Source organism: Nanorana parkeri, unplaced genomic scaffold, assembly GCF_000935625.1.
Source record: "Nanorana parkeri isolate BGI_ZX_2015 unplaced genomic scaffold, ASM93562v1 scaffold104, whole genome shotgun sequence".
NCBI classification, from domain to species: Eukaryota; Metazoa; Chordata; class Amphibia; order Anura; family Dicroglossidae; genus Nanorana; species Nanorana parkeri.
The window spans coordinates 2,122,890-2,140,914 of record NW_017306372.1 but is presented as its reverse complement, the minus strand read 5'-3'; the positions used below and the strand labels follow the sequence as shown (position 1 = coordinate 2,140,914).

Sequence of the window (18,025 nt, the reverse complement as noted above, 5' to 3'; positions counted from 1 at the left end):
TTAGTCCTGTCTCGAGCAGTCTTGGCATTAATTTACCTCTATGATGTGCAATTCACCTCCACACTATGTTATGGAGAGTAGGAGGGCTAGCACACTACTTAGAATTTTAGTTCATCAGAGCCAGCATATCAGAATCGACAGCACATGTCCGTGAATTCTGAATGATCTCAGAAGCATCTCAAACTGATGTCAATTGCAAGTTCATGAACACAGCCCCACTTGTTAGATATATCTAGTAGGATGCAGTCACTGTACGGCCAATCATTTTCCACCCATCAGTCATTTTCCAATTGATTTTTGTCAAGTCTGGTGGTTCTGACAGGACCATCCATGGCTTGAATTTTGAGCAGTGTATGACTAGCTAAAGAAATGATGGTTGGACATTGGTTGCTATCAGAAAGAAGACCTGTTCTTGTTGGCACTGTTCCAATAAACCCCAAGGAAATCCAAAACATAATGTGCAGTTACTAAAATGATCATAGTTCCCCTTTTAGCAGTTTGGAATAGTCAGGCCATTTAACGAGTTCTGTTTGGTTAGTGAGAGTAGCACCTATGCTGCAGATCTCCATTTGCCTTAATGAATGAATTCCATAAGTGTGTATTGTGTCTTGCTAATAAAAAGCATCAGGCTATAATAGATCAAATAAAATTGATGAACAGCAGCCTACAGCCAGCTTTGTTGCATTACCAAATGAGGTGCTGTCCTTGTGTATATTTATGGAAAGGAGCAATAGTCCATGTAGGTTACAGTTTATAAAGTTTCCTAATGCTGGTCGTACACATTATAATCTGATTGTATGGTCTCTGTACAATCTCATTCAGATCTACTAAGCCTATATAGTCTGAAGGCCTAATTTTACAGTCCAATAAATTTGTATTCAATCAATTTTTGGTTTCTGGTATAAAATCAGGTTTGCACATGACGTATACCTTTTATGTAGGGTGACATAATAAGAGTGCATTCTTCAGATTGCAGTGTTTGCCAGAAAGTTGTGTAGGTGGGAACTAAGAAGGGGAATTCCATCATACTAACGAATAAGGAATGTACGAGCGTTGGTATTTGACCTTTTTAATGGAATTGCCTCAGGTTTATTAAATGAAACTGTCATTAAGAAAAATGTATTTACCACAGATGTTTATTTCTTTAACCAAAATCATTTAGTCTTGGATAGAGTACAGAATGGTTAGAACTTCTGTTGGGTGTTTTTTCCTCCTTGCTGTGAACATTGGACAGTAGTCACTAGGACAAATCGGTTTAATTCTTCCAACTCTAGACGTTTCTTGCACTGACGTTTTTTTTCAGGCAAGTTGCATCCTTGGTGTTTCACAAAACCATGACTGAGATTGGAGGCATTTCCTGGCATACTGATTGCGGAGTAGTCCTGAGTGGCCGACGTCTAATTTGTATCTTGGAAGTCATGCAATTAGTTTACTTGTAAAGGCGTGTGCAAAGTTGGAGACAATGAGTGTATAGTCGCTCACACTAGTTGGCAGAGTGTTCATTTTCACAAGAAAGATCCTGCAAAAGTTGTTGACTAGAATAAAGTGTACACAGTGATCAATAATAACCATGCCTTCCCTTTTTTTCGGAAGTTTCACAGTATTCATAAATCTGGCAAAGTTAGAGGTCTGTGTCTGAGCGTATGCAGGGTGAGAAAGTTTCAGGAATGCAAACATCCCATCATATCCTTTATACAAATGAACTGCTGGTCTGGGCAGGCCCATCAATGGGAATGTAATGTTTACATTTTCCATTTATTTGCCTTTGCAGATGTGAAGCCTCACAGTGTTCCTGTCCAGGCTCCCATGGAGATTCCCACGGCTGCAGGTTCAGAATTCTCTACTTCAGCAGGTTCACACCCTGGTCAGCTCCCTCCACCCTACCAGCTGCTCAACGTTCCACCTTTAGAACCTGCCAACAGCCAAGAAGATCCCCAGGACTATCTGCTATTAATTAACTGTCGAAGCAAGAAACCAGAGCCAACAAGGTAAACATAGCAATTTTATAGTACTGATGTAAGCATTCAGAAATGTTTTCTTTATGTTCATAATGTCATGGCAATATAACTGAAACCACTATTTGCAGGTCACTATGCTGGCACATCAATATAGTTTTGTCTGATCTGCTATTACTCCCCAGTCAAGTCCTACACAGCTCTAATAGTTAGTCTAGTGTACTGGTTCTCATTATTGTTTAATAATAATATTATTATACAGGATTTATATAGCGCCACCATTTTGTGCAGCACTTTACAATATAAGGAAGACATTACAGTTACAATAAAAGTCAAAACAAGATGGTAAGGAGGGCCCTGCCCATGAGAGCTTGCAATCTAAATCTAATACAACAAAAGTGGTTTGTCTTTACTAGAAGAAATTAAATTGGCTGAAATAAAAATACATTCCTCATACCAAACAGAAAAGAGAAACACTAGTTTATATGGTATTTTAAATAAATTATAACCGCAAAAATCCCTTCTTGGTATTGATGATAACTATTAGTACATGTAAAAAGGTATAAAACAATCTCTGCTTACCTGCCTTCAGACTCCTAAGGCCCCATTCACACTGAGCGACATGAAAATCGTGCGATTTTATATGAGCGATATTAAGCGACTTGTTCCTATTGGGCTATATGCAATAGGGAGCAAAATCGCTCGAAAAAAGGGTCATGTAGGAGCAACAAGCTACAGCGACGAGCTACAAGCGATATTGAGCGACGAGATGTGAACAGCTCCATTGAAATGGATTGGAGAAGCTACATAGAGCGATATCGTGTGGAAATATATGAGCGATATCGCTGCAAAAATCGCTCAGTGTGAATGGGGTCTTAAGTTTTCTGAATGAGCTTGTTTTACATAGCTGTGAGGGTGAAGTGAAGTTAGACCTGTTAGTAACTGCAATGGAAGGGCACCTCTATATAACTAGCAGTTGCTAGTCACATTGAACTGGATTACTTCTGTAATGATGTAGATGTTCTCTGCTAAACAAAGTGACATCTTCAGTTCCAACGAGAATTAAGAACATGTATATAAGTGTTGGAATTTCTTCCTAATACTCATAACTCGGGAAGCTACTGGTATGAGCATTGAAATATATTTACATTACACAGAAAGTCCATTTTAAATGTGACTGATTACTACTAGCTACACCATGACCTGAATAAATGAGGAACTTTAGAGACACACCTAGATAATGCCTAATACAAGTTTTCCTAAGGGTAAACATGAGAAATGCTCCAAAGCCCTTCATTTTGTTCTCTTTATTTTTTGGTCTGGTTTACACTCAGCAGACACCCCAGTGCAGTGTTTTCTCAGAGGCACAACCATTATTTTCCCTCACATTCCAGATTTGTTGATAATCTCCCCTACCTCAGAAATCGATCATCCAGGGGTGTCTGCTACAGCTGTCAGTGGCTGTCGTGTAAATAAATAAAGCTGCTAGCAGCTTTTAGGTGCTTGCACGCGCAATATCTGGCATTGTCCCCTCTATGGCCATTGTTGGGCAGTTCTTATCAGACAAACCTCCAGCACCTACTGGTAGTAACAAAGCTCCCCTGTCGCCTCCCACCTACAAGACATTCCTACATGCAAGTGACACTGTAAATCACACATTAGGAATGTGTAGAGGCAGGAGTGAGTGGGAAAGTTCCACCACTACCGAGAAGTGCATGAGCTTTGCCCATTCGGACAAGCCCACCATTAAGGTGTAGATGGGGTAGGGAAACATGCTGCTGGTAAGTGCAGGCATCTAGAAGATTTTACAAATGTTCCCCGAATCATGAGATTCATGTTGGCTTCTTCATGCCTATGTAAATTTTGTTGATGAATCAGGCAAGGGTCATCGTCTGTCACATCAGAAGAGGATTATCTACTGCTGGAAGATTTTGAAAGCAAAAAGATCTCTTGGCAGTGAGTTTGAGGTTACCACGATGGGTATTGCACCTTGCATGTGTGTTTTGTACTTTGGTTTGAACATGAATGACATTTGGCTTTGTATACTTGTTATGAACTTGCAGTTTTCGGCACTTATGATATTTACTGAATTTCCTTAACCATCATGGTAACATATTCATCCTTTTTTAGAACTTTATTTCTTTCTGTCAGAGCAGGTTCATGCAAATGTTTAAAAAATGTAGAATTCTGTATACTGAAGACATTGAGGGCTCATTCACACCTTTTGTGTTTTATGTGTTTTTATTGACAACTCATCAGATCAATGCCATTCCATCAAAACAGGTCATTGCATGTTAAAAATGCACTTTACATGACATGCCTTTTCATGTGTATATACATTGATTTCATGCGTGTTTAATGAGTTTTAAAGCATTCCCATTGATTTTGGAAAATTATGAGGCAAAAACAGAAAGGTATGAGTTCCACCTAAAGAAAGTAAAATATAATCTTAATAGATCTTACCTTAACACTGTTAAAGCCCAACTCTGTTTTCTCTCAATTTCCCCAAGGCCCTCTGCAAGTAAGTTAAGCTGTTTTTTTTTAATGTTGCTTCACTTACCATTTTTGAAGTCTTCAAGCTGGTCAGGTAATATGGAAGGGTCCTGTTCAACTCTTCAGACTGACCATTGCAGAAAGCTGCAGAGATCAGCGCTGATGTGGGGACATCAGCATTGCTCTTTGCACCAATTTAATAAATATTTATAGCAATCTAAAAATAAACATATACACATATGTATAAGAAGGCTAATACGGTCCACCAAGGCAAATTGCATGAAAGTGCAAAAACAGGATAGTCCCACCTAGGTGGAACTGTAGGTCAGATAGGCAGTCACATAGACATAGCAGGGTTGTACAAATTAATATAGAATTCAGGAGCCAAGCTGTTTAATCTGGGAGCCAGCTCCATTGACCACCACTATAGAAAACCTCAAAAGTTAGGTGCTCCTGTCACTTTTAAGGTCATAACAGGTTACACCTAGAAAGCGTATGGACTTCTAGAGTAATGGAGGAGAGGAAGGGATTGGTGGTCTACTCTTCAGCAAATCAATACGTGCAAAGAGAAGAAAACAAGAAAGAAGCAAGAAATAAAAGGGCAATATAAGAAGGGATATGGACAGGGACAGCTAGATGGGTAAGGCACCATTTGGGTAATATTAATTGGGTAGTGGCCTGCAAATAATGACTGCAATAAGCCTGATAACTTGTGTCCAGAATTTGGGGACTACCAGGCACTGTCACAAGATGAGTAAATGGGTGCCAGGGTCTGAGCAATCACAAAAGCATTTGGGGGAGTAGTTGGGTACACGAGTAGCAAGACGCGCAGGGACTAAATACCATCTAGATAACAGAGTTCATCTCCAATGAGCCAACATTAGCAGAGCATGATTTAGTCATTGACCATATCTGTAGCTAGAGCATTTTAAAGAAAAATATAAATCAGAGAAGTCCCAGACTATGTAAATTGTGGTAAGATTTGGCTTTGCATATTGTGAGGAATACTCTGGGGTAGCGAAAGTACTCCTGCGGGCATATTCTTTTCTCTAAGGTATTCAAAGTTTTTAAGGCGTGGTGGAAGTAAGTGGGACCTAAACTAAGCCAGTTGGCAAAGAATTCTGGGTGTTCAGCTCCTGGGTGAAACTGGGGCCTGAAGTTTGACCGCATGGGCAGGTTAAAAGAAATCATTCTACCAGAATATTTAACGAAGTCCCATAATTTCCGAGACTAAAGGATGATTGGGTTGTGTTCTCTGTCTAGCTTTAGAGAGGAGCCACAGGATGTAGTCTGTTTTGATAGGATCAGTAGCCTCCAGATGGACCCATAGAGGTGTTTGAGTGTGTGCATGGCATTCGACCAGTTGTCTTAATTTGACTGCCAGATAGTATTTAGAAAACTGCACAAACCCAAACTACCTTTGATTCCATGTAGAAACTTCAAGTCTGGAACTTGTATCAGGAGGACTCTAAAGTAAGTCATTATAGTATTATTGGGTGAAAGGTTCATTTTTATGGCAACCACTGCACTGAACCATGTAGTGTTATATTTTTTCCAAGTGGTCATAAGAGCTTAGATAAATGGGCCTGGGTACTTGGCCGCATAAATTGACTTTTTTGTTTCTTTAAAAGAAAACTTAACAAAATGGCTCTTACTCTGTAAGTCTGCAATGGGAATTCAAAAATCTTAAGGTACAAAAACTGTTAGCACCCAAACTTGCTTGTGGTTTGTTTTTTGTTTTGTTTTTACTAATATGTGGTTCTTTTATCTGAATGATATTAAATTTTCAAATTTTAACACATTTTTCACAGAAACCAATTTTCTCCTGTGCGAGATGGAAGAGAATGTCGTTGAACACTTCTGTTCTCTTCTGTTCTGTTAAATATCCTGCCAGTCAGTGAAATAGTCTGTGACATTAAAGTAAGGCAGATGGGACGGTGTTTCGCTCTTTAATGGCACATTAGAAAAATGTGTTTGACACTAATAATATTGCTTGATATTTCCAGTTTTTTAATAACCGCTTCATATGTTTTGTTTTATATTATTAATTTCTTTTTTTTACCTTTTTTATTATTTTGTCAAATGTTGGATACTGTTTAATCTAAGTTTGTAATGCTTTCATGCATGCAGGTCTCACGCAGATTCAGCAAAGTCTTTACCATCTGAAACAGACTGTAATGACAACGTTGCCACTCACAAGAGTTCCTCCTCCCACAAACATGCCTTAAATGGATATTACCAACAATCAAGTGTTTATGACTCTCCATCCCGTGTTGGCTCCTCTTCAGAGTCTAGTTTTTACAACCTCCCCAGAAGCTATTCTCAAGATATTTTACCAAAAGCTGTGTCTCCATCTGCTACGGACATGGATGCAGATCAGAGTGTTTTCAATATGTCCGGAGCCTCCTTATTAGAATCTCAACTAAGACATATTGCCGTAAGCTATGACATTCCTCCTAGTTCAGGAAGCACTTATCAGATACCTAGGACCATGCATGAAAACTCAGTGGCGCAGTCTTCGTCAAAATTAGAGACGGTTACAGATGTTCCTCCACCTAGGCCGCCAAAGCCCTATTACTCTTCAGAGCGTTCCCCTGCAGAACACAGCCGCACTGCCTCAGAGACTGACAGCAACTATAGTGTTCCTACTGGTGGAATTGCATCGTCGCGGAGTAATACCGTTTCTAGCTTAGAGCTAAACAAATACAGGAAAGGTAAAGATTACTCTTGGGTTTTATCTGAGTATTGTTTTCAGTTAAGGGAATCCGGGTTTATTTAGGATTGTTTTAAATGTATTCATATAGTGTATATGGATTTTGGTTTTGATTCACTCAAATTTGAGAATTACAAATTGTCAGTGACAATTTAGCAATATATAATAGCTTTGTCTAAAGGAACAAGGTAATAGTCCAAGAAAGGCAACCATTTGCAACCGACAAATCTGCAGCAACTGTGTGATGCTATCATGTCCGTATGGACCAAACTCTCTAAGGAATGTTTCCATCACCTTGTTAAATTCCACAAAGAATGAAAGCAGTTCTGAAGACAAATGGGGTCCAACCTATACTAGCAAGGTGTACCTAATAAAGTGGCCAGTGAGTGTAGATTTAATCCCTCTCCCTCATAACAAAGGGTTAAAGCCTTGCACTCTCAAACTGCTCAGAGTAGCTTGGAATCTGCAAAAAGTACTTTGCCAAACAAACAGCTAAAAGTTAAGAAATATATATGCTGTATTTTGCGCTCCAAAACACGCACCTGACCATAAGACACGTGTAGTTCCTGACAGCTGAGACAGGTGGCGCTGTGATTACAGCACCACGGTCTCGGTGATCACACAGGGCAGACGAAGAACAGACATTCTTTGTCTGCTCTACGGGCTCTATGGTGAGCTATGCCGTGCTCACGGGTCCCCTAGAGGAGCGCAGGACCCCGAAAACTGTGCGTGCATCTTATGGAGAGAAAAATATGGTATATGTTTTTTGGTATGCTGTGGGAAATGGAAATACATAACAAACATATTTTGGGGTTCTCGCAAATTTGACTGCACAATTGGAACTACACTTTAAATTGTGGGACCCCAATCCGTCAGGAGTCCTGGGCCTTCCCCTGTGTAGAACTTCTTCTGGTCATTTGTCTGTTGCGTAGAATAAGTAAAAGCCTTACTCCAGCCAATTCTTTTTGTTTTGGCTACAGCAGGGAAGGGTTAGAACATCTGTCAGGTTTTTATTGCAGACTGTGTCCCTGTTAGACAGATTTCCCTTTTCTCTAATAGGGACATAGACAATAACAGTGGGGAAGGGTTAGAACCTGTGACTAGGTTTTTTTTATTGCTGACTGTGCTTTCCTGTCTGCCGGTGAAAGGAAGCAAAGGAATTTCTCTTTAATAGGGTCCCAAACTGAAATAAATACCCGAGAAATGTTAAGACCTTTACACTCTATCCAAAGCTAAGAGTGCCTAGAGTTCAACAGGAATAACGAGGCCCCCTTGCTTTAGCCACAGCTAATGGGATGTGTTAGGAACTCTGACATACAGGTCTGATGTAAGGAGAAGAGTTATTTGGATAGGAACTTCTTTGTACTTCACATAATATCTAACATGCATGTCTGGGCTTAAACTAGAGCTTGCTCATGAAGCTTGACTTCACATGTAGAAATAGAAGTGTGGAATATTTTAAATACTGTCTCATAATTAAGTGTTGTATCCTGCACTCCCTTTGAGTCATGCTGACAGCTTCATGCTGTTTAATGCATTTGGTGTATGTGGAGGTTTTACTAATCAGACTTTTAGGCGAGACTTCCATTAGTATCGGGGAATGATCACTTCATAGTGTCTGATATGAATAATATGTTCCTTGGGATCTGCTGGCTGTATCTGTGTGGATAGATTTAAACAAAACTTGTAGATAGTTTAGCTATTTTAGATGTAGTTGGTGGCAGTACAAATAGCCTCCTATTAATTGCTGCCATTAAAACAAAATGCCCTTTTTACTCATAACAAATCAACAACCATGTAATGCTCCAGTCTGGAGTCTTCTCTGCTTCTCTGTGTATAGGAGGCATGATCCTATTTCAGGTGTCCACGTCGCTGCCTGTGTGGCATGGATACTTTTATTGGCTTCTCAGTGATGGGGTCTTCTGGGGACACGGAAGAGGATTCTCAACATGCACTGGATGGATTACATGGCAAAGGGAGGGTTTTGAAAGGGGGGTTAACTTTTGCCTGATGATGGTCTTTAAAGCCTGACCAAGGAACTGAACACTTCCTCACTCTATTAGGAACTTAAAATTGCGCTTGTCAAGCCTGTAATTTGCATTTGTGGAACTGCAGGTTCCACTGTGCTGTCACTTTGTGTTCCTCAAAAGAGGAAGGGTAATTAGTTGTGTATGAAAGAAATTAAGAGTAGGAGCATTAATACACTGGCCTTGGCACTCCCCTGATTTTGTTACCTTCATAATGCAGAAGGGAGAGACACACAGACCCAGGGTGTGATTGGACAGTCACATCCTTAAATAAAAACAATTGCCACTTTAGAACCATGGGATTGGTTAGAGCCTCTGTTGGAGTTTTGATTTTTGGTTTGTTCCCTGTGTCTAGCTGAAGCTTACCAGCAATTTTGGTTAATTTACTTTGGTGAACTGGTCTAACTGGAAGTCTATAATCGCTCAAATGCTTAAATTTGAAAGGAACCTTTGCAGATCAAATATGGTAGCTGCCATTGTAAGCTGCTGCATTTGGGGCTCTTCTGATCTGGCTCCACCACCTAGTCAATGACTTGCAAATAAACAACTATACAGGAAGGAAATTGATCAAATGGTTACCGTATTTTCCCGTCTATAAGACGCCCCCATGTATAAGACGCCCCCAACTTTTCTTACCCAAAATACAAAAATCAATATTTTAAATGATATTATGCATCACACTTACCTCTGAGCCAATCACTTTATTCAGCCTCTGTTGCATCACTGGTTTCTTCATCACTTTTAGCTTCAAACATATCAGTTTCTTCAACTTCTGCTGTCTGCTGAGTCACTGTCTATATATACAAGATCATCCTCAGTTCCGTCCATGGCATTGCTGATTCCACATTTCTTGAAGGACTTCACAATCACCTCTTGTTTGACACCATACCATGAGTTTTTCACTTTCTGACATTTTTATGGTCACAGAATGCTCCGACATTACCACTCTGGGCACTGCCTACACGATCTCCCCAGCAACAGCAGACCTCAGGTTCAAAAGATTTATGACTGGAGGAGAACTGTTATCTTGTCTCTGCAATCCGTGAGGCTAGTTTGCAGTGGTATCAGCACTTTCAAAACCACGGCCCCCGTGTATAAGACGCACCTCTATTTTTAGATAAAGATTTTTATGAAAAAGTAGCGTCTTATACACGGAAAAATACGGTACGTGCTTATTTCAGGTCAGTAAATCACTAGGTACAGAATAAGGCAATAACTGTCCCCAAGCCTGGACTGTTAAAAATATTGCCACTCAAAGCCAACACTTCATTTTATGGTAAATGCCTTTAAATTACCTGTTTCATGTGCCTCTGTGGGGTCTTCTGAATCTGCACACTTGCTGTGCCCAATATCAAGGGGTCCCTCTTACTGTGATGACTTTTGTATTTATTTTTTTACTGAGAATGCAGCAGTAAGTTACTTGACTGTAAAGTACAGTATATGTTCTACCTTCTGAAAGGAAGATAACTGGCTAAAATGTTTTATGAAAACTAAAAAAAAATATAACAAAATGGGGCGTCATATCTTGTGATCGTTGTTTTGTGGGGATTAAACAATATAATTAACATTTAATTGCACACATGAATTGCAAAATGATTTGCTTTTTTTTTAATCTGTTACAATTCAGTTTTTTAAAATGTTTAACTTTTTCTTAAATGTTTTGTCACAAACGTTGTCTTTGTAGAAATGAGTTCTCAAGATTTCTACGATGTCCCTCGTCCTTTTACCGGTGACAGATCTAGTTCTCTTGAGGCCTTTCATGGACATTTTGTAAGTTTTTGATCTACTTTATTCCTTGGGCATTTATGGATGATGTATTTATGCATTATTCAGATCCTTGCTTAAATTGCAGTTGGATATATTTTCTTTCTTCCAGAAAAACAGAAGCATGTTAACAGGAAGTTTTTCAACTGAGGAATTAGATGAAAACTATGTTCCAATGAACCCGAATTCACCTCCTCGACAGCATTCTAACAGCTGTACAGAGCCCATCCAAGAAACAAATTATGTACCTATGACTCCAGGCACATTTGACTTTTCTGCATTTGGAATGCAAGTTCCCCCTCCAGCACATATGGGCTTCAGATCCAGTCCACAGACTCCGCCAAGAAGGTCCGTTCCCTCTACAGACTGCGAGCCTCCACCCGTTGACAGGAATCTCAAACCAGACAGAAAAGGTAGGCTGAGCTTTCAGAGAACTTTTGCTTACTCCTGCCGTTACTCAGCAAGGCTACCAACTGCTGCTAAGTCTAACCTGCTTTCTGTAAAGCTTTAAGACCGTTGGTGATGTTTTGGCTTGGGAAGAGGGTTGATATTGAAAACTAAACCAAGTAATGATCAATACCTGAAAACTAACTGTAAACAGATGAGACAGCAGTTAACTACACCTAACATTTGTATCAAAATGTTAACATTTCCTTAATTGCAGATAATTTTGATATTTTCAGATATCTGTGAAACATTTTTCAAAAAATGTTCTACCAATGAAGGGCAATTTAATATTTTGATTCTTTGCTTTTGCATAATGCATGCATGAAGAATTTAATGAAAAGGAATTGGAAATGAAAATTATTACAATTATTTTAAAATGTCACTTGCCTCAGTCATGGTATTTTCTTCCATTCCAAAGAGGCGGATAGTTTGAGGACTGCCATTGTTGGAAAGTGTTGGAGATGGGAAGGAGAAGGACTGGGGGGAAATAAATCTCCCTTTGCCGTGTACCATCTGAGAGTTACAAAATATTTCACCTTACCCATATGAAATTCTTTATCTTTTAAAAAGAGAACACCAAGCAAACTGTTCATATATAAGTAAATTATTTGTAGACCCAATCTTTAAATCTCATATAATTTTTAATATGTTAATGAATTTTAAAAGTTATATCCAAAATGTTTAAATCTGCAGCTTTTCCTTAAATAATACCTGGTGATCTTGTCTTATTCAGGCATTTCCTTTTATATTATTGACCAGAGGCACACTTCTCTCTAGAGGGTCAAAACAACAAATGGCAATACCTGCTGAAAGAAGAGGCTCTATTTTTAGTTTTTTTCTTTTATAAATTATTTTATTACAAATTGAAGTACAAAAAGTTCCAAATCAGAGATATACATATCGGTTACAGAAGGGGTAGGGAAGAGAGAACAATTTGAGAAAAAAAGAGGATCCATTTTTAACGTTTTGGCGTTCTGCATCATGAAACTGCATGAAACAGCCACCGCAAGTATTCCATACTTCTGGTTGTGTAAAATCCAGATAATCCCTCAGCAGGTTGTGGTTCCTCCTGCCGGTTCATATGTCACTTGAGGATGTCATGATGTGTGAGGTGATTGTAGGGGGAAGCAAACCCAGAAGTGTTTATATACTTGCGGCAGTTGGGGAGGAGCATTTCAAGATTCAGGCTTCAGAAAGGAGGCATCTTTGTTGTTTTGACCTGTAGTGAAATGGTCACTTTAAGTCCACTCAAAACTCCTTTATCAGAGGTTGCTAGGAGATTAAATGACCTATTATATTGTAATGCCTATTATATACTCCCCTAGACCAGCAATATTTTCATTATATGTCCTGGAATCTTGGTGGACATTAGATATTACAGTGGTCTCGTTGGCTTATAATTAAGAGATATTTGACACAGTTGCTCTTACTAAAGCGAAAAGAGAAGGTACTGGTCACATCTGGAAGTGGATCTCCCATTCTGTGTTATTAGGGAATGTAAGAAACTGGTGACTGAATATCATCTGTATTCACCCAAAACTGACTGTATTTTAATGGAGTACAACAATAGGTCTTGGCATGGACCTTACAGAGGGTACTTCATCCATTTGGGATATGGTTTACAACACACAATTTTCCCCATGATACCCTCTCCTTCCCATCAATTTAAAACTAAGGAATTAAACCAAGACTCTAGGCTCTAGCCTGGACTTTAATATAATTTCAAGTGGGGTAGCTGCAACCCATCTGTTGATTTTATACTGCTATTGAATTAAATATATATGTATTATATATATTTGTTGATTAAAATGTGCATGCTTGTATGTGTATATCACTGTAAAAAAAAAAATACACCTTATTAAATTTAACACTCCAGTCGCTGACTGGTGCCGTTTAAAAAATTTCTTAAATATAGAAATGGGTGTTACGAGAGGAGGCCCATAAGTTCTTACCCTCACCAAGTTCCAGATGTGCTAGGTTTATAGGTGGATATCTTGGTAATATGCATGCCAAATTTTGTTTTTGTAGGTCGTGGTGAATTATAGTTAGAGCCAAGAGAAATGGATTAGGTGTCATGCCGGACAAAATTGAATACTGAGCCGTGATTAAGTTTCTGCATCTTCAAGGGAAATCTGCCCAAATAATCCATGAAGAGATGTCAGCGATTGTGGCTATGAATCTCTGCCCCATCCACCTTACTCACCTGACCTGGCACCTTCAGACTTCTTCCTGTTTCCAAATCTGGATTGTGGAAGCAGCTTTCCTGTAAATGTTTCTTCAGATTATTTGGGCAGATGTCCCTTGAAGATGGAGGAACCTAATCACAGCTCGGTATTCAACATTGTCCGCCATGACACCTCCATTTCTCTTGGCTCTAACTATAATTCACCACGACCTACAAAAACAAAATTTGGCATGCATATTACTAAGATATCCACCTATAAACCTGCAATTTCAGATCCCTAGCACATCTAGATCATGGTGAGGGTAAGAACTTATTGGCCTCCCTCATATATGTAAAGGATTACAATTATTCGATCTATATGTACTTTGAAGGGTTTTCTTTCCTAAACGCCAACTCCAGCCAAAACTCTTTTTGTTTTGTTATGGACAGAGTGAGGAAGAGAGAGAATCTTTTCTCAGGTTTGATTTGCAATATATGTCGTCTCGGGAGATTTCCCCTCACTTCTGGTACACAGACTGCATCAAGACTCCTTTGTTACTTGGTATAGGATTTGACCCTTTGTCGTGTTATTGTTACTGTCTTGGTCTTCCTGTCCTGGTGACAACTGCTCCCTTCATTTCATATCCTGCTGTCACAGTGACAGATGCAATCTCCCCAATTAAGTCACACACACCAAAAAACTTGACAAGTGCTTATTCTTCCCACGTTTATCCCGGCATAAAAGTTTTGGTTGGAGTTAAAGCAGAACTTTAGGCACAGTCTCGCTAATATCATGCAATATAAAAAATTGCAGCTACCACCAGTTTATTCTACACAGTCTCTACATTCAAGAAATATATCATTTTGGGGGGGTTTTAAGTGATCTTCAGGCCTTTATTGTGCATTTTAACACGTGCAAAACCATCTCTGGTGAAAGGGTTAAAATCACTACTTTTTACAGAATACATTGATCGGTGTATAAGAGCCACAGCTCTATCAACAGCAGGCCGGAGGTATAGCAGGAACTGTAATATCCATCATAAAGAAAAGTAGTGATTTTTAAAGAACAGAACAGAGATGAGCAGAAGTAAAACTCTTATACACAATGGAAGTTAAAGTAAAAAACGTGGTTAGAGTTCTGCTTTAAACCCCTAATGACCAGAAAGTAAAACCTCAATGTCTGCAACTTTGACATGTGTAAAACTGTAGATATCATTGCACCTACTTGGTTAATGCTAATGGATATTTACATGTTTTTTTGGCCCAAAATAAGAAATATTCGTATTTTTAGCTGTATATTTCTTGCTAGAACCATGACCCGCCACCAACAACGGTTACTGCAGCCTTGTAGGGAATACACTGTTTTTTCTATTCACTTACAAAAGATTCTGAGCAGACTTTATAAGAATTCCAGGAATTGTATTTATCTTTCAGTCCATGGAGTCCGCAAATCCACTGATGGTGTACTTTTCTAAAGTAATTATTAAAAAAAAGTATGTTTTTAAAACACAACCATAATAATAGGTCCTCTGTGTGTGAGCACATTTTTTTATATTTGTCTTTCTTGGTGGTTTCGCCCCTAAAACGTTATCAGAGTAATAACAGAATGTATTTGTTTTGGAAGCATTTTGTTGCATTTAATGATGTAGTTACTGCAGATTCTTTTCTTACATTTTGCAATTTGAAGAGCTACTCCAGGCAAATTATTTAAAATCTAATTATGTCCTACTAAGAGACTTTTATATACAACTAATGTATGTGCCTCCCTATCAGCCTTTTGTGATTTCATTCTTGACTGGGGAAAGCATGCTTGGAGTAGGTTACCTAATTGGTGTGCTACTGATTCTTCATTCTCCAACTGCCGGGCTAGGGAAATAAAGGTAACTGAGGAAGCAGAGCTTGGAAAGCCATTGCCCCTTAGTCATCCTAGGTTCTACTGTTTACTCTAATTTCAGGGAGGAAGGTGTTGAACTGCGCAGATTAAAGATGTTTGCAACCAGAAGAGTAGGCTAAGACGTTAATGTATTTATGGGGCATATAACCAAGATCCTTATTTTCTTTTTCTTGGAGTTCTGCTTCAAAACTATAATAATGAAATGTACAGATGCTTTGGTTTTAAGTTGGTCATTTTGTGGTAAGTTATGTGTTACAAAATTATTAAATACATGAGGAAAATAATGATTTGATCCCCTGCAGATTTTGTAAGTTTGCCCACTTACAAAGAAATTAAAGGTCTATCATTTTTATCATAGGTGTATTTTAAATGATAGACATGAATATCAACCAAAAATCCAGAAAAAACACGATACAAATGTTATAAACTGAGACGCAGCAAAGTGAGTAAAATAAGTATTTGATCCCCTACCAACTAACAATAATTCTGGCTCCCACAGACTGGCTATGTGGTACACAGATTAGTCCTGTCAATGTAAGAAGGTGCTCCTAACGACAACTTATTATGTATATAAAAGACAGCTGTCCACAGAATCTCTTTCTTCCATTCAAACCTCGCCACCACAGGCAAGACCAAAGAGCTGTCAAAGGACGTTAGGGACAAGATTGTAGACCTGCACAAGGCTGGAATGGGCTACAAGACTATCGACAAGAAGCTTGGTGAGAAGGAAACAACTGTTGGAGCGATTATTCGCAAATGGAAGGAATACAAAATGACTATCAATCGACCTCGCTCTGGAGCTCCATGCAAGATTTCGCTTCATGAAGTAAGGATGATCATGAGAAAAGTGAAGGATTAGCCCAGAACTACATGGGAGGAGCTTGTGAATGATCTCAAGGCAGTTGGGACCACAGTCCCCTAACAAACATTTGGTAACACAATACAACACCATGGATTGAGATTCTGCAACACCCGCAAGGTTCCCCTGAAGAAGGCACATGTACATGCTCGTCTGAAGTTTGCCAATGAACATCTAAATGAAGCACATTAAGGTCATGGAGTGGCATAGCCAGTCTCCAGACCTTAATCCTATAGAACATTTATGAAGGGAGCTGAAACTTCGAGTTGCCAAGTGACAGCCAAGAAACCTTAAGGATTTAGAAAAGATCTGTAAAGAAGAGTGGACCAAAATCCCTCCTGAGATGTGTGCAAACCTGGTAACCAACTACAAGAAACGTTTTACCTCTGTGCTTGCCAACAAGAGTTTCTCCATCAAGTACTAAGTCATGTTTTGCTTGGGGATCAAACACTTATTTTACTCACTGAACTGCAACTCAATTTATAACATTTGTATCATGTGTTTTTTCTGAATTTTGGTTGATATTCTGTCTCTATCATTTAAAATACACCTATGACAAAAATTTATAGACCTTTCATTTCTTTGTAAGTGTGCCAACTTACAAATCTGCAGGTGATCAAATCATTACTTTCCACACCGTATGTATTGCATTCCATTTGAGCAACCGTTGGTTTGCTTGGTAGAAAATAAATTTGAGTACGTTCTGGTCTTAAAACTGTCTACTATTCACAGCAACCAGTTTTTAAAGTTAGTATTGGTAAATTGTGGCATTGAAGGAACAACATGAAGATAAAATAATATACATGTGCATTAGGGCCTTTCCATACCAGTTTAGAAATGGCAGGTCATATACAAGCCACAGTTTTCCAGTCATGTTCCAGGATGGTATTAGATCTTGGAGATGGCTCTGCCAATCGTACAGGAAACACAGCTCGCAGAACACTTCAAAAGCGTTCTCACCAGTATAGCCCCTCACATCAGCCCCTCTAATTCCCAATGGTGGCATAGTGTCTCCATACCTGAGGCTGGTAGAATGGGAGGAAATGCTTTAAATAATTTCTCCCATTTTCTATGATTCTCCACTTGACAGGCCTGCAGTTTAGTGGACCTGCCATTTCTTGGTCAGCCCACACCTAAGGGGTCGGCTTCCCTGGTGGGGGCTTAAACTGGCCATACACCTGTCAATTTCTTTTGTTCAACCCGCAGGCTGAACATAAGAAATTGACGCGATTCCTCCAACAAAAACAGCATGTTGATCGAGGAATCGCCGATGTTTGCATTGTATTTTGACAGATGTAGGCGGATCAGCTGATCGAGGATTGCTGGCTGAAAGAGCTGACAGCCCCGTACACTGGCCAAATTTAGTCCGGTACACTAAAAACTGGCCGAAATTCGGCCAGTGTATGGGCACCTTAATTCTCCCAAGGGGAACCTACTCCTTGACATACTGAAGGGAGCAGAGGCAGAATTTTGGGGAAGGGTGGTTATTTAAAAAGAAAAGCCAGTAGCCAAGGCAGACCTTGCTGTGAAATGACGGCTATGGTAATGGTTCCTTCTGTAATGGTATCCAACATGGACATGATTTTCTAGATACTTTTATTTAGCTCCTTGTTGGTATCTGCTCTTATGTTGATGAATTTTGAGGTATGGGTTGTGGATTATAGATGTCGCCCTTTTCTACCTGGAGGCGGTGGTGGTACTTCCCTTGT

At 39.3% G+C, this 18,025-nt stretch overlaps 1 protein-coding gene across 2 annotated transcripts in view; it reads left to right on the top strand.

Annotated features, from left to right (window-relative positions):
• The window catches only part of GAB1 (GRB2 associated binding protein 1), an 80,793-nt gene that overhangs the window by 51,017 nt on the left and 11,751 nt on the right, over positions 1-18,025 (top strand). For both annotated transcript variants that reach the window (XM_018552977.1, XM_018552976.1), the window contains exons 4-7: positions 1,772-1,988; positions 6,579-7,162; positions 10,873-10,958; positions 11,065-11,365. In XM_018552977.1, coding sequence (XP_018408479.1) covers positions 1,772-1,988; positions 6,579-7,162; positions 10,873-10,958; positions 11,065-11,365 — 1,188 coding nt within the window. The remainder of the gene's footprint in view (positions 1-1,771; positions 1,989-6,578; positions 7,163-10,872; positions 10,959-11,064; positions 11,366-18,025) is intronic.